Source organism: Psammomys obesus, unplaced genomic scaffold (assembly GCF_907164565.1).
Source record: "Psammomys obesus unplaced genomic scaffold, mPsaObe1.curated_primary_1811, whole genome shotgun sequence".
NCBI lineage: Eukaryota > Metazoa > Chordata > Mammalia > Rodentia > Muridae > Psammomys > Psammomys obesus.
The window spans coordinates 1,448,496-1,470,529 of NW_026596131.1; the positions used below are offsets into that span (position 1 = coordinate 1,448,496).

The 22,034-nt window shown below is 44.3% G+C and overlaps 1 protein-coding gene across 6 annotated transcripts in view; it reads left to right on the forward strand.

Annotated features, from left to right (window-relative positions):
• Nucleotides 1–14,297, forward strand: part of Tlk2 (tousled like kinase 2) — a 91,849-nt gene extending 77,552 nt beyond the window's left edge. For 5 of the 6 annotated variants that reach the window (XM_055592261.1, XM_055592264.1, XM_055592263.1 and 2 more), the window contains 5 exons: nucleotides 1,249–1,418; nucleotides 2,567–2,705; nucleotides 7,814–7,925; nucleotides 11,114–11,221; nucleotides 13,209–14,297. In XM_055592261.1, the coding sequence (XP_055448236.1) occupies nucleotides 1,249–1,418; nucleotides 2,567–2,705; nucleotides 7,814–7,925; nucleotides 11,114–11,221; nucleotides 13,209–13,382 (703 nt within the window). In that variant the 3' untranslated portion in view covers nucleotides 13,383–14,297. Of the gene's footprint in view, nucleotides 1–1,248; nucleotides 1,419–2,566; nucleotides 2,706–5,706; nucleotides 5,932–7,813; nucleotides 7,926–11,113; nucleotides 11,222–13,208 lie in introns of those variants that run through there. The other variant, XM_055592265.1, reaches the window with a different exon arrangement.
• Nucleotides 14,298–22,034: the final 7,737 nt, after the last annotated feature.

The following is a 22,034-nucleotide window of genomic DNA, read 5'->3' on the forward strand; positions in this document are numbered from 1 at the left end:
CAAAACCAAGATAGACTGTTGTCTAGAACATCTTTTGAGAGTCGTTTGGATATATAAAGTTAAACTATTTCTAGCTTGCTTTTGGGCCAAAGAGTAAGTCCACTGAGTACAATAAGAGTCTGTCTCAGATTTCAGTATCTCCCAGAGAGTAAACATTTCAGATATGCACTAAGAGCACTGACATGCTGTGCAGGCTTCATAGAAAATGCAGGTTACTGTTCAGTCCTGAGATTCTACAAGTGTGTGTTTGTGGCTATGTTACTTGAAGTTCAGTTACTTGAAGGGTCCCTTCATTCCACAGCATTAGGGTGTCAGGTATAGTAAGCTGTGTCAATGGGGGTGCGGCTGGGTTCAGCCAATGGGTAAGCACACAGTTCTAGTTTCCCTAGTGACCTGAGTTCTCGTATCACCATCTTCTTCCTCTGACCTTCTGGCTTTAGGGTGCTAAGAGCTTCCTGCTGTAACTGGTCACTAGCGTTCCTTACTGGAAAGTTTGTCTTTTTAGATCTTTTTAGATCTCAAGTGCTTTTTATGTTCTGGTTAAATCCTGACTGATAAATCTCACCTAGAAAGATTAGAATAATATTGGTCTCTCAGGAATATTCAAATAGAACAGGGAAGGGAAGTGTGCATCAGTTTGAACACTTTGGAAGATAGACACATTGCCTGTAGTGCCAACAGTGGCAATAATTTTAAAAGGGGGTGTGTGTGGTGTATTGACATAAATGAAAGCAAGAGAATCCATTCCATAGAACAACACATTTCTATGGTTTTTCCCCCAGACATAGTGTATAGCCAGTTCTTGAGAGCTGAGCAGAACCTAAATTCTTTCGCAGTGTGTGCCCTTGGTTCCTTGAGAGTGTCCTTGACACTCTCAAGACAGTTGTGTGATTAGTCACTGTGTAGTGATGAGCATGTGGTGTGGGTATGCAGAGAAGATCCTGCTATATGTTAAGAGGATGGTTAGCTCACATATTATAGTTTTTGTCAGTGTTCTTAGAAAAAAAATGTGCTATAGTCAACTTCGGCACAATTGACGCCAGTATGGAAATTACAGAATCTCATCTCCAAGAGAACAAGCTCTTCACCTCCTATAAGCCCTCTGGCAGCTGATGCTGAATAGAAGAATGTTTTAGGATCAAAGAAGAAAGAAGTAGGCTGTAATGCCCGAGTCTTTGCTGAGAATGGTTTAGATAGTTTTAATCTGCTTTTTACTCCACTGTTAAATTCTGGCTTCTGTGTCTTCAGGTTTTGTACAGTATTAGAATACTGTGAAGGAAATGATCTGGACTTCTACCTAAAACAGCACAAATTAATGTCGGAGAAAGAGGCTCGATCCATTATTATGCAGATTGTGAATGCTTTAAAGTACTTAAATGAAATAAAACCTCCCATCATACACTATGACCTCAAACCAGGTATGGCTGGCTAACTTTCAGGCGATATTATTAATGGCTTTTCACTCTTTCAAGTGACTTGTAAGTTTATCAAGTCAAAGAATTTGAAAGAAGCCAAGAAGACCTAACAGTGTGTCACTGTAATGCCTGGGTAGGTGTGGGAAGAAAGGAGTCCTGGGCTGCCTGGTGCTGGGTGTAGTAGGTGGGTGGGTGGGTTGGATTAAGTTCTCTGGAGAAACAATGCCTGTGTGTACTGAACCCGGGAAATTCATGATGTCATTTAGAAACAGCTGTTTGGCAAGTTCCGTTTTGTTTTTCCCATTACTTGACACTGCAGCCAGTCCTTTGTCTGAGGTCTCCCTGATAAGTACACATATATCTCATTTCCTTAAGTCCCACGCAGTTTTTCATCTTTTAAAATTATCTTTTAACTTGGTAGGCATCAGGAAAAGGCAGAGAGGTTTTTATCCCTTAGCTTTTGTTTTCATCAGTGGCTTTTTGTCTGTGTTGATGTGTGCCTCATGTAGATGACTCTGAAGCTGGATGTGACGCTGAGAACCTAGTCCCGTCAACTCCTTTTAGGCAGAGCTATTGACTTGGCCTTGCTCTTCTGGTAGCTATGTATAAAAGTTCACCACTCACTGTTCTTTATAGTCTATTCTTATATTGTGGACATGACTACAAACTCATTTATAGTGAAGTGATTTTGTTTTAAAGATGGCTGCCGTGTGATGATTTTTTCTGTCACTGAAGTCACCACACTTTCCTGCTATAGGAGCTATAGGTGGCGCTGTGGCACCATATTTGGTTCCCAAGCTATATTCCCCCCCCCCCCCCCCCGCCTTCCTGAAGTTGCTATTCTAGGCTTGCTAACATAGAAGCCACACCAAAAGTTCGTGTGAAATTTTCCCACCAATTTTTTTTTTTTTTAAACAATGGTACAAGTGGTATTTTACTTTGGCAAGTCATTTTTATTTCTAGTTCTCAGAGTGGGTTTTGGCATATTAAACAGGCAATGTTAAGTTTTCCAGCAGACACTGAGGATTCTCCAAAGTTAGAATTAGACCATTGGACCATTTTATTCCAATGACTTAGCGTTCACTTGTTCCCTTCTTGTGTACCTTAATAAAGAAGTCTCTGTTTATTCATAGAGGTTTTTATCTTTTTAGGTAATATCCTTTTAGTAAATGGTACAGCATGTGGAGAGATAAAAATTACAGATTTTGGTCTTTCCAAGATTATGGATGATGATAGCTACAACTCAGTCGATGGCATGGAGCTAACGTCACAAGGTGCTGGTACTTATTGGTAGGTATCTAGGAAGTCTTCCAAATTGGCTGGTGGGGATATGGCTCTGCTGTACTGAACCCTTGGTGATTATCAATTAATCCTGTCTACTCTGCTAAGGCCGAAGTACCGACTTTTGGCAGCTTGCTTTCTGTATTAATTTCTCTTATATTTTGATTCTGTTCTTGAAAACCCTTGAGAGAATGCTTGTGTAGTGTGGTCCTTGCGGGTGTGTCTGTTTGCTGGTTGTACGAGTTGTTTAATGGCCCTGAGTTCTTCATAGTTCAAGTAGAGGCCTTTCCTTTTGTTAATGGGATGAGGGATTTGTTTCTAGGATGATGAACTGTCAAGTCAAGAATTAAGGAGTTGTGAAAATCAGGATGGGGCAAAAACAAACAATAAAAAAAAAAAATCCATAGTCTCCCATAAGATCTCCACATGAGAAAGTAATCACAGTTTAGTAGAACTGTATCTGTGTTTTTGCTGTGCCCTAAAGGCTTTGAGGCTACTTCTTCCTACTGCGCACTGTCACTCTGTTCCCAGTCACCTTACTCCATCTGGCCCTGCTCCACAGTTCTGTGAGCATGCACTCCTGCCTACTATTGGCTTCTCACTATTACTTTTAACAGTGAGGACCAGAAAGCATGCCTGTGCCTGTGCTTGCACCTTTGTGATGGTGATTTTTATAATCTGATCCCTTCTGAGGAGGTTACACAAAGCCACATTCTGCCATAAGTGATTCTTAATCTAGAGAAGCCTCCACAGCACAGGAGAGGGAGGTAACATGCTATTGTACCCAGCCTCAGAAGGCCCTAGGCTTAGAGTTCTGTCTAATAATGAGGGGCTCTGTGTGGAAGGAGATGAAAGCGGCATGCTGTCCTGAGCATGTGGAATGAGCCCTGTTCTCCTAGCTGATGCTACTGATTGTTAGGTACACAGTGAGCTGCTTTTCTGTTTCTCTTAATGTTGTAGAAACGGTACCTATAGTCAAGAGTCAGCCCTTAAATTAAACCTTTGGAATTCTAGGTTTAAAATAGAAGTTATATTTATAGCGTTTACTCACTGTGGTGGTTATTGTGGGTTATGTCTATCACTAAGTGACACAAAAAGTATATAGAGTTGGTACTTTTGGGAAAGAGTACCATTGAACTGACACTTGAGCTGTGTGCTTGTTAGCTTGTTGTTTTTAGAAAGTGTAGTCAGCCTGTCACCCACCCTCATTAAAAGTAGCCATTAAAAAATAATAAAATGTGCTAGGTACATTGAGCCAGGTGCAGTCGCACCTGCTTGTAATCCCACCACTCAGGGAGGAGAGGCAGGTGGATTTCTGTGAGTTCAAGGCCAGCCTGGTCTACAGAGTGAGTCTAGGACAGCAAAGGCTACACAGAGAAACCCTGTCTCCAGATAAATAACTATATGTATGTATGTGCAGGTATGGTGGTACAAACTTTAATCCCAGCAGTGGGAGGCAGAGCAGATAGATATCCGTGAGTATAAGGGCATCCTGGTTCAGTCTGGTTTAAATAGTGAGTTCCAGGTTATCCAGGCTACTCAGTGAGACCCAGAGACCCTGTCTCTAAAAAGCAAGAAGGAAAAAAGGAAAAAAAAAAAAAAAAAAAAAAAAAAACCGATGATGATGATATCTCATTGCTACTTGGTGTTGTTTTTGTTTGTTTGTTTTTGCCAATTTATATTTTTAAAAGTCAGCAATTAAAACTGAGGAAAAAGAAAAGTTGTAGAATGCTTTGCCCCAAAGTAGCTTATTAGATGATGTAGAAAGTTCTGTATCTGAGCAAAGATTAGCCATGTGATAGCTATTGAAACTGGGTGCTGGTTACTTGGTTGTTTGAGTGTTCTTTCTGCTTTAATTATATATGAGTATTTTCCATAGCGAAAAGTAAGATAGAGGGTTTCTGAGCTGGCTGGTGGTGGTATACACATTTAATCCCAGCACTCAGGAGTCAGAGGTAGATGGATCTCTGTTAGTTTGAGGACAGCTAGTGCTATGTAGGAAGACCTTGCCTCAAAATGAATGAATGAATGAATGAATGAATGAATGGTAGAAGATTTTTTAATATCATTGTTGTAATCACCACCCTCAATATGCTATCCTTGTATGATGGTGACCCAGAGAGATAAAAACAGGCTGGGGGTGGGCAGGTTTAGAACATTTTAAATAACTGTTTGTGGGTTTTAGCTATTCCAGAATTTTACATTGATTAAGATAAATGAGCTGGGGGACTAGAGAGATGGCTTAGTAGATCAAACTTCTTTAAGTGCAAGCATTAGCCCTCTCAGTTAGGATTTTATACCTACCAAACGAACAAACAAACCATGCCCACGCATGTCTGCAACCCCCATCACTGTGGGTATCAGAGACAGGAGGATTACTAGAATATGGCTCTAGGTTCAGTGAGAGATCCTGTTTCAGAGGAATAAGTAAGAGCCTGTCATGGTGACACCGGCCTTTAATTCCAGCCCTCAAAGCAGAAGCACTGAGTTCTGTGCCAGCCTGGTCTATGTGGCCAGTTTCAGGTTAGACACAGCCAGCTACACAGCAAGACTGTCTCAAAGAAAGAAAAAAAGAGTAAGTGATGAGCAGGACACTGACAGCCCCTTCTCATCTGCACAGGTGTGCACACAGGCTTGCGTGTGCGCCGCACACTCGTGCATGTGCAAGATAAGTGAGTGGGCGTGGTGGTGCATGCCTCCGTAACAGCCCTCAGAAGGCTGAGGCAGGGAATTGAAGTAGGTGTTTGTTACTTGGTGAGTCCCAAAGCAGCCTAGGCTACAAAGTGAGACCCTCCTCTTAAAACAGAGAAAAGAAGGAAACGAGGTAAGTGAGCTCGGATTATGCTTTGAGCAGACAGAAGACATGTATTGTAATGAAAATGCAGCTGTGATTTTTAGCATCGGCTAGTGTCATAGGCCTGTATTCCAAAGCTCTTGGTAGGAAATTAGAATATTTGCTATTTTCAGTATTATTTGTGTGGATAAAACTAGTTTATTTCTTCATTTATAGATGGAGAAACTATATCTTAGAAGTTGATTTACCAGACATGTACTGTCAAGTTGAAGTGTGTTTTACATTCTAAAAATCTCAACAAATTACCACTCTGCCTTTTGGATGAGCTCACCACCTCTGTTCTTCCCTGCCACCTCTTCAGAAATAATTATGAATGCATTCCAGCGGCCATTTTTAGAGTCAAAGTTATATTTGTTATTTACCCAAAGCCATACATAAATTGATGTGTATTAAAGAACCAGCAACTATGAGATGAAGGGTCCAAAAATTTGAGTGTCACTTGGAAGAGCTGTTCTTATAATTTTTTTTCTTTTACTTACATTTTCCCCCCTCTTTTTTCTTTCATAGTAAGTGCTGTATATTTCAGTTTTGGGGATCGTTTGTTTTGCCTTCTGGGCACTGGAAATCCAATCCACAAACCCATTGCCATAAATATTCATTGTATAATAATAATCTAGTTATAAGCTGTAGTAATCATCCAAATGTCTGTTACGAAAAACATGAAAAAATATGGGACTAAGCAAGTTTGACAGATATGATGGATGAGCGAAGGATTTAAGTTTAGATTTTTATCAGGAACACAGCAGGGTTCCAAATAAAAGGTTTTCCTTACGCTGGACACTGTTAGTCTGAGTCTGCAGAAATTCATCTTTCCAGCAGAGCTGTGGCAAGGATTCCAGGCATATTTATTTGGTTTCCTAAATGCTCAGAGGCACCTTCTATACCATACAATTTGTTGTAGCCCACTGTCTCCTACATTCTTTAGAGACCACTGGTGGGGAGAGAAGGAATTTAGATAAAGGATCTTTGTATTGTTTTTGCTATACTATGTGTTAGTCTACCCAGAGGGTAGAAAAATAAAACATTTTCTGGTAACTCAGACTTCAGTATCACTCTGGATTTTATACTGGAATTATTGTGGTAGAGGCTGCCTTACATAGGCAGAATCTACTCTCGGAGATCTCTAGGTCCTGAGTTCATTTGGACTTTAAAACATTTATTAATTTTAGGGGCTGGAAGTGTAGCTTAGTGGAACCTCTGATTCAGTCTTCAGCACTCTAAAAATTGATTTTAGAGAAGTCTCTAAACCATGTCTGTCAAACTTGCTTACTCCCGTATTTTTTTCATGTTTTTCATAATAGACATTTGGATGATTATTATGGCTTATAACTAGATGATTATTTTACAATGAATGCTTATGGCAGTGGGTTTGTGGGTTGGATTTCCAGTGTCCACAAGGCAAAACACAACACAGCATGGAAAGAAACCTCTATTTCTAACTATATTGTTTGAAGCTATCATAAAGAGATTTCTTTTATTTTATGTCACTGCATGTTTAAAAAAAATATATTGTGGGCTCCATGGTAGAACAAACACTTACTTCCACCCATGAGACCCTGGGTGTGATCCCAAGTTGTTACCATCACTACAAAATACTGCAACAAAACTTGTGAATGACACTTGGAATAGGCATAGCTCTGGGAAAGGAGGCTGCAGAGTGAGCCAAGTGAAAGTAGAGAGAACATTTACGTCTCCGTATGTTGAGAAATAAAATACTTTAATGCCATGTGAGGATGTTGCCACCTCTGTAAATTCGATTGTCTGTTGTTTACTTGTATATATCCCTTTTAAGAAAATATTTGTTTATCTTATGAGTGCTCTATCTGCATGTACACCTGCACGGCAGAAGAGGGCAGCAGATCACATTTAGATGGTTGTGAGCCACCATGTGGGCGCTGGGAATTGAACTCAGGTCCTCTGGAAAGAGCAGCTGGTGCACTTAACTGCTGACCATCTCTCCAGCCCTACAGTATTTATATTTAAGCTGATGGTTGAAACTCGAGTGTTTGGGGTGTGTGTGTGTGTGTGTGTGTGTGTGTGTGTGTGTGTGTGTGTTTCATATAAAATGTTTGTTTGTTTATTGAGAGGCAAGGTCTCTCTCCTTAGGCCTGGCAGTTCTGATAGTCACTACTCACAGAGATCTACCTGCCTCTGCCTCCCACATGCTCAGTGTTCTATTTTTAATAAGGCCCTTATTTGCCTTTTTATGACTTAGATGTGTATATTTATTTTTCTGAATGTTTTTATTTCTGTTTTCTCCTAGGTATTTACCACCAGAGTGTTTTGTGGTTGGGAAAGAGCCACCAAAGATCTCAAATAAAGTCGATGTCTGGTCAGTGGGTGTGATCTTCTACCAGTGTCTTTATGGGAGGAAGGTGAGGAAGAAGGCAGTGCAGCAGCCTGGGGCCACGTCACCACCTCAGTGTTAATTCTTCTTTGCAGTTAATCATTGGAATCCTGAAAGTAGTGGTTTAAAGGGAATGCAGACCTGTCAGTAACTGTTTGGTGTATAAGTACAAACTCCAAGCCGGAGAGCACCTCCTGAGTTCTCCCCAGCCACTAGGGACATGCTTGTTGCTATTCTGAAACATCAAACATGTTTTGATTTTGATATGAACTCATGTAAAATAGGGTGGTTTGGTTTGATTTTTTGTTGTTGTTTTTTTTTGGGGGGGGGTTGTTGTTTTGTTTTGTTTTAAGGTCTTGCTTTGTAGCTATGGTTTGTCTGCCACTATACAGCCCAGGCTGACCTAGACTCAAGGCAATCCCCCTGCTTCAGCGTCTTGAATGCTGGGAATATGTAACACCTGTTTTGAAATCATTTAGTAACATGAACAGCCTGCCCAAAAAATTTTCCCAAGCGTTTTAATAGGATCTGAAACTTACTGAAGTATCCCTAGATTTTATTTTAACCACCTCATTAGGTAAAGCTGTTGTCAATAAAAACATACCGTGTGCTTGTGTGTGCTTGTGATGGCTAGAAGTTGACTTCAGGTTCATCTTTAATTGTTCTCCATCTAATTTTTTGAGACAAGGTCTCATTGACCTCGACTGAGCTAGACTAGCTGGCCAGCAAGTCCCTGCTGCCTCAGTCTCCCTGTGCTGGGGTTACAGGCACCTGCCACTGCATCTGGCTTTTTTATGTGTGTGCTGGGGATCCAACTCAGGTTTGTGTAATCAGCAAGCACTTTATCCACTGAACCATTTTCCCTCATACTGTGTTGTTTGTTTATTTTGTTTTCTTGAGACCAGTTCTCACTATGTAGCTCTGGCTAGTTTAGATCTATGTTTAGATCAAACTGACCTCAAATTCACAGATTGTCCTACCTCTGCCTCATGAGCGCTGGGGCATACCTGTCAGAGGTTTTCTTTATTATTTATTTTATGTTTGTGTGAGTACATGAGTGTGTGTGTGCCCATGGAAGCTGGAAGAGGGTGTCCGGTATTGTCCTTGTTTGCTTTCTCTTGCTGTGATAAACGTGACCAAATAATCATTATCAACTTGGGAGCTGTTATTTGGCTTATATATCTGGACCACAGTCTGTTATTGAGAAAAATCAGGGCAGGAACCATGGAGGAATGCTGCTTACTGGCTTGCTCTTTGTGGCTTCCTCAGCGTGCTTGCTTATATCAGCCAGAACCACCTGTCCTGGGTGACACGACCAACAGTGGATTGGCCCTTCCACATGAGTCTTGAATCAGGAGAATGCTGTATTGACTTGCCTACACAGGCAGTCTGATGGAGGCGTTCAGTGAAGGTTCCTAGATGACTCTAGCTTGTGCTAAGTGGACAGAACTAACCTTCATGGATATCCTGGTGCTAGTGTTATAGGCACTTGTAAGTTGATTGACGTGGGTGTTGGGAACTACACTGGGGTTCTCTAAAAGAGAGGTGAGAGCTCTTCACTGCTGAGAGCTCCAGCTCCCACCTCTGTGTGTGTACACTGAGAAGGTGGCATCAGAAAATATCCCTTGGCCAGGTGTTATAGGCAGGTCATACCTATAATCCCAGTATTTTGAGGGCCAGAGGCAGGCGGATCTTAGAGTTCAGGCCAGTCTGGTGTACAAAGCAAGTTCTAGGATAGCCAGGACTACACAGAGAAAATTTGTTTCAACCCCACTCCCCCAACCACCACCACAAAAAAATAATAATTGTAGAAAACTAAGGGGATGTAATTGAATGGTACAGTACTCAGCTAACATGTACAAAGTCCTAAGTTCCATTTCCACACACACACCCACACAGTTTTTCTTGTCTGTTTCTGATGGAGGTGTTATAGCAGTAGAACAGACAATAATGGTGTTTTTTCTTTGTGAGCATATTTTTTATACACTCACATATGTATATATACACATGTTAGGGTCCAGTTGTATGTTCATATCCCTTCTTCTGCCTTGAGTATGTATGTTTTAATGTTCAGTTAGGCTGAACTTAGGCCTAAATTAGATGGGAGTTTAGCAGGTCCTATGGACTCTTAATGTATTTCTTAAATTCCTAGTGCAAACTCTGAATGTGAACAATACTTTCCTCTTTGACATCTTGGTCTTGATCCAGCCTCTCCAAGACAAACTACAGAGAAATAGTAGAGCTTAGTTCTTCTGTGTACTGCTAATATTGTGGCTTTGTTACTAATAGTGCTGATAGACGTTATATGGAATTATTTTATTTTAGGTCTCTGTAGGAACACTGTAGGCATTTCGGTAACCTTTAGCCTGTTTTAAAATTTGTTTTTAGGAAACTTGATGCATAGTTAAAGCCTCTCAGTGGTCCCAGCACGTTGTTGTTGTGGTTGGTCAGTTTGTTTGTTTATTAGGTTTTGTTTCTTGAGGTAGGATCTTGTTATGCGGTCCAGACTGGCCTAGAGCACACTATGTTGCTCTTGCTGGCGTTGAAATCACAGTGGTTCTCCTGCATCAGCTTCCTAAGTGCTGAGATTACAGTTGGGAGTCACCATTCCCATTCTTCATACTCAGTGTGAGGAAAAAAATAATTCTCCTTTTAACTTTTTTTAATAGACTTATTTATTTTATGTATATGAGTATTTTTCCTGCATGTGCGTGCCTGATACCTACTGGGTTCAGAAGAGTGTGCTAGGTCCCCTGAAGCAGGAGTTATAGATGGTTATGAACCACCATGTGGGTTCTGGGAACCAAGCCCTAGTCTGCCTCTGCAAAGACTGCCCGTGCTCTGTTTCTGAGCCATCTCTTTAGCCCCCCAAAACCCCTGACTAATTTATTTTTTCCTTTTTTGTGTACATCTGGGTTGGCTATTGGCACATAGATACCAAAGGTCATTAAAGGTGTGACTCAGAGCTCAAGACTGTTGGTTTGTATTCTGAATCTTTACTTTGTTGTGAGCAAAGCTAGATATAGGAGAAACTGCCTAGTTCTCTGTTCAACCTTGAATTGGCCTTTAAGCTGTAGGCCCTCCTGATTAGGGTCAAAGATGAGAGTTAAAGGAAAGCATCCCCAGAGTATGGAGACCCTTCTCTGGAGACCCTTCTCTGGTACTGAACTGTGTAACCAGAGGCCAACCTTAGTTTATTCTGTTTTTATATGACAGCCTTTTGGCCATAACCAGTCCCAGCAAGATATTCTACAAGAAAATACTATCCTTAAAGCTACTGAAGTACAGTTCCCGCCAAAGCCAGTAGTAACACCTGAAGCAAAGGTAAGTTTAAGTTTGATTCATTGGCAGCAGAAATGGCTGCTTCCTGTGTCATTTCTTTGGGTGGTGGTAATTGAATTTTTTAATATGAAATTCAGCCATTATTAAGTATCAGGATAAGGACAAATTTCTTTTCTTAAGAACAGTGGGTTAGAGTATTGTTTAGTCTGTCCAGCTCATCTCCAGGTTTATTAAAAGGAATATTCACAAGCAGATTGTAATTCACAAAGGCTCTGTGACACATGACAGGGAAGGGCAGGTAGACTCCAGAAGAGTTGTACCTGGCAGTGGGTGGAATAGGAAAGAGATCCAGTTTCCTGCCTGTCAGGGAGGTGGTCTGTCTGTGACCTAAGACATACAAGGGAGAAGTGGTATAGGGGTGCTAAGGTGGAAAATAATAGCCTTCTCCATTTTTGATGGCATAGTTGGGGTAGGTCCCAAATGATGAAATGTTACTGGATCAGTATCTTGAATGATGTGTAAGTTGGAGCCGTATGTAGATTTGCAGAGAAGGAAAGAATGTCATCGAAGAGATGTAGGGCCTTTGTGAAATGCGAGAACCAGGCAGATAGTGGCATCACGGCAACTGTGTGTTTTAGTTTCTGTTTTAAGAGCCTACACTGGCAGCTATGTAGAGACATAGTACAACACATTGACTTACTCATGTTACAACTTATGAGAACCTGTTAAAACTCCAGTTTTATGTATTTCACTAGGAAAGGCCTTCTTTCTTTCTCCCCTATGCTCCCCCCGCCCCCTTTGGTGTTTCGAAGGAAAGGCTCCTTGGCTGTCCTGGACTTGCTTTGTAGACCAGGCTGGCCTTGAAAACAAAGAGATCCACCTGCCTCTGCCTCCCTGAGTGCTGGGATTACAGCACTCAGTACACAGCGCCTGGCTCGGAAAGGCTCATTTTCAAAGCCAGGACCTCCATGTTCATTTCTATGAATATGTCTCTTAGCTTCCAACTAATTTAGTCAAGCAAGGACCTGTGTCTTCAATTTTGAAAAGCCAGAATTACCCTTATATTTTTATATTTTGTTAATTAAACATTGGAAAAAATATAAAAAAGTCAAATTGTGTGTTGCATGTTTTAGGTTTTTTTTGTAAATCTGTTCTATTTGTTTATGAAGTCTGAACTCCAGGCCATTTGCTTGCTAGGCAGACACTCTATCTCTAGTTCCATCCACAACCAGATTTTACTTTTTTAAGCAGTCTTAGGTTTGTAACAAAATAGAGCATGAAGAACCAGTTCCCATATATGATCTTTCTGTGTTCCACCACTCCCCTCTCAACACCTCCTCATCAGGATGGGATGTTTATTGTCATCTGTGAGCCTGCCACACATCATCATTAGTTTACTATGAAATACAGACCTTGATGGATATGGTTGTCTAGACTTAAAGCCTGGCCTCTTGGGGCTTAGGTTAACTCGGTTGGTAGAGTGCTCGCCTAGCACGCACAAAGCCCCATGTTCCATCCCTTTACTGCAGAAACCAAATGTGGCTGGGTACGTGTGTAATGCCTGCACTCCAGAGGTGGAGGAGGAATATCAGAATTTCAAGGGCATCCTTGGCTACATACTGAATTTGAGACCAGCCTGGGATACATGAGAACCTGTTTGAAGAAAAACAGTTGATTAATTTAAATAAATTGTGTTATGAAATTTGAATAAATTGAACTCTGTTCAAAACCAGGAAGATGGAAAAGACTTGAAAGTCTTTATGATAAGAATTGCATAAATAAGACTACACTGCCTTCTGTCTTGGTGGAAAGAGAGCTTCCATGTTGGTAGTGCGGTTGAGGTCAAGTCATGTCTGTAAACCTTGTGCTGGTGCTGGCCCTTGTCGTCTCTGGCCTGCCTGGTACATTTTGGGAAAGGCTGTAAAACCTTTTCCTGAGAAGCTGTTCTAGCAGTGGTTTTGGTTCCTAAGGTTCCCACTGGTGTACCAGATTATCTCCTTCAGTCTTTTGTATGAAACTTCCTTCACAGGCGTTTATCCGGCGATGCTTGGCCTATCGAAAGGAGGACCGCATTGACGTGCAGCAGTTGGCCTGTGACCCTTACTTGTTGCCTCACATCCGAAAGTCAGTCTCTACAAGTAGCCCTGCAGGCGCTGCCATTGCATCAACCTCTGGGGCACCCAATAACAGTTCTTCAAACTGAGACCAACTCCCAAGGCCACAAACTGTTCAGCACACAGAGTGGACACATGGCATTCAGCAGTGGGTTTGGAACATAGTGAATCCAAATGGATCTCATGAAACCTGTACCAGGTGCTTTTATTTTCTTGCTTTTTCCCATCCATAGAGCATGACAGCATCGATTCTCATTGAGGAGAAGCCTTGGGCAGCTCTGGCCAGGCCGTGTAAGAAAAGGCCCCGCCCAAGGTTCTGGCGTCAACGGTCACTGTGGGTGGCTGCTCTGAGTGAGGAAAAAAATTAAAAAGAAAAAACTGTTCCATGTACTGTGAACTTGAACATGCAGACTCAGGGGGTTCCCTGATGCAGAGCTTCAGATGAAGAATGTGGACTTGAAAATACAGACTGGGCTAGTCCAGTGTCTATATTTAAACTTGCTCTTTTCTTTTAATAAAGTTTAGGTAACATCTCCTGAAAAGCTCGTAGCACAAGGCTCAGCTGGGGATGGCGTTTGACTTCGGAGGAAAAAGTTGCTACTGCCATTAAAGGCACTAGAGTTAGTGTGCTAGCCCTGAATAATCTCAGTTTCTAAAACATGCAGCTTCCCTCGCCCCTTTTTTATTTTTGAAAGAATACATTTGGTCATAAAGTGAAACCCGTATTAGCAAGTACGTGGCAATGTTCATTCCGGTCAGATGCAGCTCTCTCCTCCATCCAGTCTCCCACTTGCAGTTGCCTCCCTCACCTCAGAGGGAGGAGTGGAGTGGGGGTTCTGAGGTGCGTGGGTTTTGCCATCAGACAAAGAATGAGGTTAAAAGACTGCAGCTTGGAGTCTCTCTAGGTTTTCAGATATTTCTTCACAATTTGAACACTTGACGGTTGTCCCTTTTAATTTATTTGAAGTGCTATTTTTTTAAATAAAGGTTCATCTGTCCATGCAGTCCTCCTGGCTTCTCTGAATGTAGTGACTATTGAAACTGCTTCTGGAGGTAGATAGAAGCGGGGTGGGCGGCTCGTGCCTGCAGTCTTTGTGCTCACAGAGTGGACTACATTTCTCATTAAACTTGATCAGCACATGAGCTTTTCCCTGTTAGATCTTTGCGGAGAAAACACCCTCTCCCAGGCATTTGAAGTATGCTGAGTATGTGCTGGTGTGTGTCTGTGAACATGTTCTCTCTTCTAACTCAGGTAGATTCGCCCAGTGCTATTAAAAAAGAAAACCTCTCAAGGAACATCGGTGTTTTAGCTATGAACCTTCTTTTGGGAGGTTTTTTTGTAGTTGTTTTTGTGTTTTGTTTTGTTTTGTTTTTTCTCCAATTTTCTGAAAAGTGTGATCTGCTGGAGATGGAGCTGAGATGGGAGCCATGTGGCCCACTCTACCCTTGGAAGAGCAGAGTACTCTGCAGGGAAGGGTTGGAGGCCAGGGTCTGGACATGTGGCAGCCAGCTTGGAATGTTACTGACATGTGGCAGGAGGGCCAGCCAGAACTATTGAAACATGTGGAGTTCAGCGCAGGGGCGGGGAGTCGGAAGGGCAGAGAGCTCTGAAGCAGTTCATGACTGGTGTTTTGTACATGTAAAAAGTGCCACTGAGGACACATTCTCTAGGATTGTGTGTTTTGTAGTCCTGCCCCACTTTCCACAGTATCAAGTGATCTTAAAGGAAGGCAGAGCCTTCCAAGCCAAAAGCCTTGTCACATGGTGTTCTGAAGAAAAAGCTCTTGAAGCTTTGGTGACCCCAGGTTTTAAAACAACTCTTTTCAGCTGGGCAGTGGTGGCACACGCCTTTAATCTCAGCAGAGGTAGATGGATATCTGTGAGTTCGAGGCCAACCTGGTCTATCAAGTGAGCTCCAGTACAGCCAGGGCTACTCAGAGAAACCCTGTCTAAACAACAACAACAACAATAACTATTTTCTTTCTTGAAATATGTAGTTTGTGTGTACCCCTCCCCCACCCAAATGCCAGGGCCGGAGCCAGGACCTCACATCTGCCAGGCAAGTGCAGCTCTAGCCTTACCCCAGGTAGGGAAGCAGAGTGCAGGTCAGGCTCAGTGACGATAGGATGGTGTCCACGGGCATGTGGAGTGCGTGAAGCAGAGCCATGTTGAGCCTTTGTCTGGTGGTCCTGCAGGTTTTCATTTTTTGACTCAGTTTGGGAAAAGATGTTGTGTCTTTAGGCCTTCCCTCACTTCCTGCCCCATGTTCTTATCAGTGGGTGTCAGGGCTTACTTTGTGGTCTGCCTTTTCTCCCTTTATCCTGAAGGGCACCCTCCCTTCTTGCTGTGATTCAGTTTGGGTCCTACCAGTGCAAAGCACAACATCTTTGCACTGCCTGGAGCAGCCCCAGAAAATACACACTGACCTCTTCTTCTCTTTGAGGGAGCCAGTGAGGTCACTGTGTGGGGTTCTCTGACATCGGGTGAGTTTCTACAGGCTTTAGTCCCTGGTTGCCACAATGTTGATTTACTCAGTCCAGTGCATCTGTCCCTTCAACATGGAGATTCAACTGTCGTCTGCAGACATGCTATGGGCTGCATTCATGACTGTCCGAGGACACATGTTCATGGTTGGACTCTGCCAAAGAATATTAATTTATAATTAAACTTATCTAGACTGTTGTGGCCTTTTGCAACATTGGGTGTAGGACAGAGCATACAGTTCAAGTAAATTATAGCAAATTGATTTTAGGGTGATGAGATGGCTTAACACGTAAAGGGACTTGCTGCCAAGCCTGGTGACCTAAGTTTAAGTCCTGGGACTCCAGAAAACTGACTCCTACAGATTGTCCTCTGACCTCCACGTACCTGCCTTGGTACCACCCGTTACCCACACACGAATGAATGAATGAATGAATATTTTGAAGGAGTTAATTCCCAGCCTCTTGAATTCATTCAGATTCTCCAGCCTCACACAAGACCCCCTCTCCTCATCAGTGGGCTAGCCATGGAAATCTTGGTAGCTGGTAGGGTCCCCACAGGTCCTTCAGGCACAGGGAAAGGGTACTCATGTAGTGCTTTTTGTATCTCTGATGTGCTTAAAACTAGACCTGGGTAGTGGAGATAGAGCAGTGAATAGCATAGTGTACGAAGGTGTCGTAGGTTATGGAATCGCAATCCCAGGAGAGCCTGGGCAGGAAGAGACAATATGGGCACCTTAGGGGAAGGAGTTGTGCTCTGAAGCTGCATGCACCCCACTGCTGTGGCTGCCCCAGGCACACTGGCTGTCTTTCCTTCACTCTAGTCTGGGAGGGGCAGGTTTGCCGGTAAGAGCATCGTGTTCTTGGTTTAGATAATAGTTCTACAGTTGCCTTCTCAGAAGGAAGCCCTGTGCTTGCTTCTAGCTCCAAGCACTACAAAAGAACTGTGTAAAGAGGGCTAAGTTGACCACCCTTCATGACTGTCTTTCTGAGACTCCCTCCCTTACTGCGTCCTGCTAGTCTAAGCATCTCCTCTTTCTCTCCCTCTTCCTCCTCCATTTCTTTCAGCTCTTTGGGCAGAATCACTCGGTCTTTAAAAGTTAGGTCTTGCACCGTGGAAGTAAGTTAGATAAAAGGTGGGAAAGCGTCTGACACAGGAGTGAGGTAAATACTTAGGAAAGATGGCAAGACAATAAGAGGACTGAGTTTGGGATCCCTGAGTTGACTGGTTTGAAGTTGAGGAGATCATTCTGCCATTCAGCGTCAGTGAATGGGTCTCATCCTGCCTGGAAGGCAGCTTCTAGCTGAGTCTGGGAACATCAGCAACACTGGGAGTTTGTTAGGCTTGCAGTCTCAGGCCTCATCCCACCAGCTATACAAAACTGGAGGTGGAGGCTCCAAGTTTCTGATACGGGCGCGTATTTGAGAACATAACCGCGGACTGCTTGGCTCCCAGGGTAGCATGAGCCTGGAAGGGTACCATTTCTACCCACCTGCCAGCCTTGTAGTGATGGCGGGGTCATTGGAGGATTGCTGTGAGACCTCTTGGCGGTGCTAGTATAACCAGCCTGGTGTGAGGAGATATTTAAAAAGACACCTGTCCCACTTTGATTATGGGACTATTTAACAATGCACCCCAAGAAATTAGAGCTTTCCGAGTCACCTAAAGACGGGGTCAGCCAGTGATGGGTCGTTGACAGCAGGACCACCCCTGGATTGGGACTGCTTAGTTATGTATATATCTTGCTTTCTACTTAAGCTTAAAGCTCATGTTAGGACATCTGAAGATGTCCCTCTTCACTGTGTGGCCACTGTGCCTTTCACCATTTTCAGCTCTTTGAATTAGCTTATGGAAGATGGGTGGCAGAATCTGGCTTGTTGGGGCAGCCAGATGGAACCCAAGGCCTTCTACCCAGTGTAGGTGCTTCCCTTCACTTTCTGGCTTCTTCCAAACTAACCCAACTGCAAGGGAGAAGAGTTCTGTTCTATTTTTGATCTTTGGTAGCCAAAGTCTATCTTAATCTCTGGCCTTCTAGACTATTGTTAGACATTGTCATTACAGGGAGCAGCAAGAAGGCCCTAGACAACTACAGGCCTCAGAACAGTGTACTTAAGAGCCATTCTTTCCTTTGGCAGAGCACTGGGTATCTTACATGAAATAATCCATCTGGTTTTCCCCACACTTGAGGGATCCAAGGCTACAGGAGAGAAATGTCTTCAACGGGCAATCTGGATCAACAGCTCTTAGGAGGGTTGAAGAGGGTTAAAGGGGGAGAGGCCTAGGGATTGAGGAGCCTGCCAGAGGCTGGGAAAACAGGCAGGTCTGGGTCCAGGGAATACAAGAGTGCTTTTGTGCAGGTGGAGCCCAGCAAGGGCCCTAGACAGACTGAAGTCTGCGGGTGGGTGTGGGTGTGGGTGTGGGTGTGTGTGCGCGCCCGCATGTGTAAGGCTCTAGGTGTGAGACCCCATGGAGAGAAGGGTCAGAGAGCAGCAGGCTGCCTGGCTGACTTGGCCCCACCCATCTGGCCCTGGGTTAGGCCCCTGGGTGTGGTAGTTAAATGTCCAGTTAAAAGGCTGTTAACCTCAGGTCTGCCGGCCTTCCCCCCCCCCCCCCCCCCCCCCCCGCCCCCCGGAGACTGCAGAGGGGAAGAGGAGGGGGTGGGCACCGTATAGAAGGGACTTTAGCGCTGTTGCAGATTTAAGAAAGTAAAGGCCAGAGCCATTTGGTGGCAATCAGTGGATGTAGTGACTGGGAAAGGGCTGTAGGTTGAAACTTTGGTGAGCTGGATTCACAGGTGCCGTGTTTGCACGGAGGTGGCTGTGAGCAAAGATGACACGGGCTTCCAAACAGAGGTTATGTTTGTCCTAATCCAGGTCAGTCCTAATCCTGCCACGTTTCTCTCTAATCTTGCCCCTCCCCGCTCGCTGGTAGCCCTCAGGAATCAGCACTGAGGTGGAGCCAGTCTGGGCAGGCTTGAGGAACACATGTAAGTCAAAGAGGACAGGACTAGGTATCAGAAGCCCTCAGTGATGTTCTGGTGAACCACATCTCCATTTTCTTCCTGACTAGCATTGTCTTCCCCCTCCAGCCCAGCACTGCAGAGGAGTTTGTTCTTCCAAGGCAGGGTTTCTCTGTGTAGCCCTGGCTGTCCCGGAACTCACTCGCTAGACCAGGCAGGCCTCAAACTTAGAGATCCTCCTGCCTCCATCCCCCAAGTGCTGGGATTAATTATATTTTTATTTTTTAACATGGGTTCTTAGAGTATAGTGCAGCCTGTTCTGAAACTCACTGTGTAGCCTACGTTGTCCTGGAACTCACAGTCCTTCCTGCTTCTGCCTTCAAAGTACCAGGGTTCCAAATTTGCTTCACCACCCCTAGCTTGGTCTTGTTACCTTGCTTGTAGATTGAGAGGTGATAGGGCCTGGGGAGCTGCCTTGGCTGGTAAGGTGCTTGTGAGGCAAACACCTGAGTTCAGATCCCCAGCACCCATGTAGCCTGGACACATGGCAGAAATGGGTGGATCTCTGAGTTCAAGGCCAGCCTGGTCTCTAATGAGTTCCAGACAAGCCAGGGGCTACATAGCAAGACTGCCTCAAAAATAAACACTTTGGAGAGCAATTGAAGAAGATACCTGGTGTTGGTCTGGGTTCCACACGAAGCAAATGCATACATGCATGCCTGTTCACCCTTACACATGAACACTTTCACACATGGATTTGGAAGGCATCGTTCTTCCTGTCCCACGTGTAGAAACTGTAATAGATCAATGGGAATGGTTTTTGTGAGGTTGCTGTAAGCTTGACTGGCATTGCAGGGGGCAAAGGGGAGTATGTGAACAACAGGTATGGCTAGTCTCTTGTCTCGTCACAGAAGCTGCAGGAGACATAGTCACAGAATACTCCCCCCACACACACACCCTGGCTTTAGTGTGACCTTTGCCCTAACATAGTGCCAGACCTCAGCTTCTTAGACCAGTGCCAATGCCTTATGGGAAGATCTTGCTACTGGAAGATAAAGCTTTGTCCCTCCAAATTAGTACCAGAGGCTATGGCTCTTTGGCTGTATGGCTCTTGGGCTCTTCTACAGGCTCTTTGTTGTTGATTTGTTTTTATTTGTTTGTTTGTTTTCCCAATACAGGGTTTCTCTGTGTTGCCCTGGCTGTCCTGGAACTCACTCTGTAGACCAGGCTAGCCTTGAACTCAGAGATTGACCTGCCTCTGCCTCCCCAGTGCTGGGATCACAGGCGTGCGCTGCCACCCAGCCTGTCTACAGACTCCTTAGTTCCCTACCTGTGGGTCTCAAGCCACACGGGTCACATATCAGATATTTACATGGTGGATTCATAACAGTAGGAAAATTATAGATATGAAGTACCTATGAAAATAAGTTTTTGGTTGAGGTCACCACAACATGAGGAACTGTATTAAAGGGTCACAGTAGTGGGAAGGCTGAGAGCCACCGCTTCAGAGCTTTCTTCAACCTCAACAGGAGTCTTGCTGCCTGGGTCCCATGCTCATATTAGCTGGTTAGTTTTAACTGTCAAATAGACAAAACCTAGAATCTCCTGGGAAGTCTTATTTAATATTTTGTTTTATTTTTTTAATAATTTATTCACCTTATATCCCGATTGTAATCCCCTCCCTCATCTTTCGGTCCTACCCTTTCTCCCTCCCTCTTCTCCACCATCCTCCTCCCCCAGTCCACTGAAAGGGGGAGCCCTCCCCCCCGTCCCCGCCTACCCTAGCCTATCAAGTCTCATCAGAGATTTACTGGATCCTCTTTCCCTGTGGGCTGGCAAGGTCGCCTGGCCACAGGGAAGTGGCCAAACACAGCAGGCAACCGAGTTCATGTCAGAGACAGTCTTTTTTTTTTTTTTTTTAAATGTATGTGAGTGTTGTGTCTGCACGTATATACCTTGTGTTCTTGGTGCCCACAGAGGCCAGAAAGAGACATCATAGTCCCTGGAATATGACTTGCAGACAGTTGTTATCTGTCATTTGCGTGCTGTGTGCTGGGACTAGAACCTGGGTCCTCTGGTCAGTGTTCTTAGCTGATGAGCCATTTCTCCAGTCCCTCCTGGGAAATCTTTGTGTGTGTGTATGATTTTTCAAGACAGGGTTTCTCTGTGTAGCCTTAGCTGTCCTGGACTCCCTTTGTAGACCAGGCTGGCCTTGAACTCCCAGAGATCCACCTGCCTCTGCCCTCCCTGAGTGCTGGGGTGACCGAGCCCGGCTTCTCCTGGGGAGTCGGGGGACTATCTTGACTTCTAGCTAAGGGAAGATGCAGACCACTGTGTGAGCCAGACAAAACCTGTCCGGGTAGAACAGCAAGGGTGGAGCTTTGTGTGAGATTGGGGTCACCACCCCTCTACAGCATACAGTCAGGGTCACAAATGTCACATCAGTGAGAGAAACCTGTGTCCATCGAACGCTGGGCTCAAGTATGTAGGGAATTCCATACATGGGAGATGAGGGCCCTGGCTCTGGTGACACTTCAGCTTTATCGTCTTTACTTCATCCACCAAGTTGTTTATTTGTACCATAAGTTGCACCACTGCCTGCTGGAGAAATCTAGGTGGTCTGTGGTCTGGCCTGCCAAGTGCCTGTGAAGGAGGGACCTTGGTGAGACCGAGAACCTAAGAGAGCATATTAGATGCAGTTTAGATCCCTCCACTCAGGGATTGAGTGGAGAGAGCCTGGGTGGCTAGTACAAGTCCTGCATTGTTCAGATTCCTGCAAGCTGCCAGCGGTTGCGCTGTACACCTTCAGTCCCAGCGCTGGGGGAGGCAGAGGCAGGCAGAGCTCTGAGTTTGAGGGTAGCCTACAGAGAGAGATCCAGGCCAGCCAGAGCTGCAGAAGCAAAGGGGCTGGAGAGATGGCTCTTCAGTTAAGAACACTAGCTGCTCCCTCGTAGAGCCCAGGCTTAATTCCCAGCCTCTCCAGAGAGACAACTGTAACTTCAGTCCCAGGGTTTTGACGCCCTCTTCTGGCATCCACAGAGACCAGGCACACACATGCACAGGCATCCGTGTAGGCAAAACACTCATACACAAAAATAAAAATTATAATTTCTTCTTTGGTTTTTCTAGGTCCTCGGTCTCACCACTAAGGTCCCTCCTTCAAAGGCACTTGGAATTCGCTTTGTAGACCAGGCTGACCTTTAACTCACAGATGTCTGCCTGCCTCTGTCTCCTGAGTATAGGAATTAAAGGTGTGCACACTGCGGCTGGCTAAAAATGAAAATCTTAAACACGGAATGAA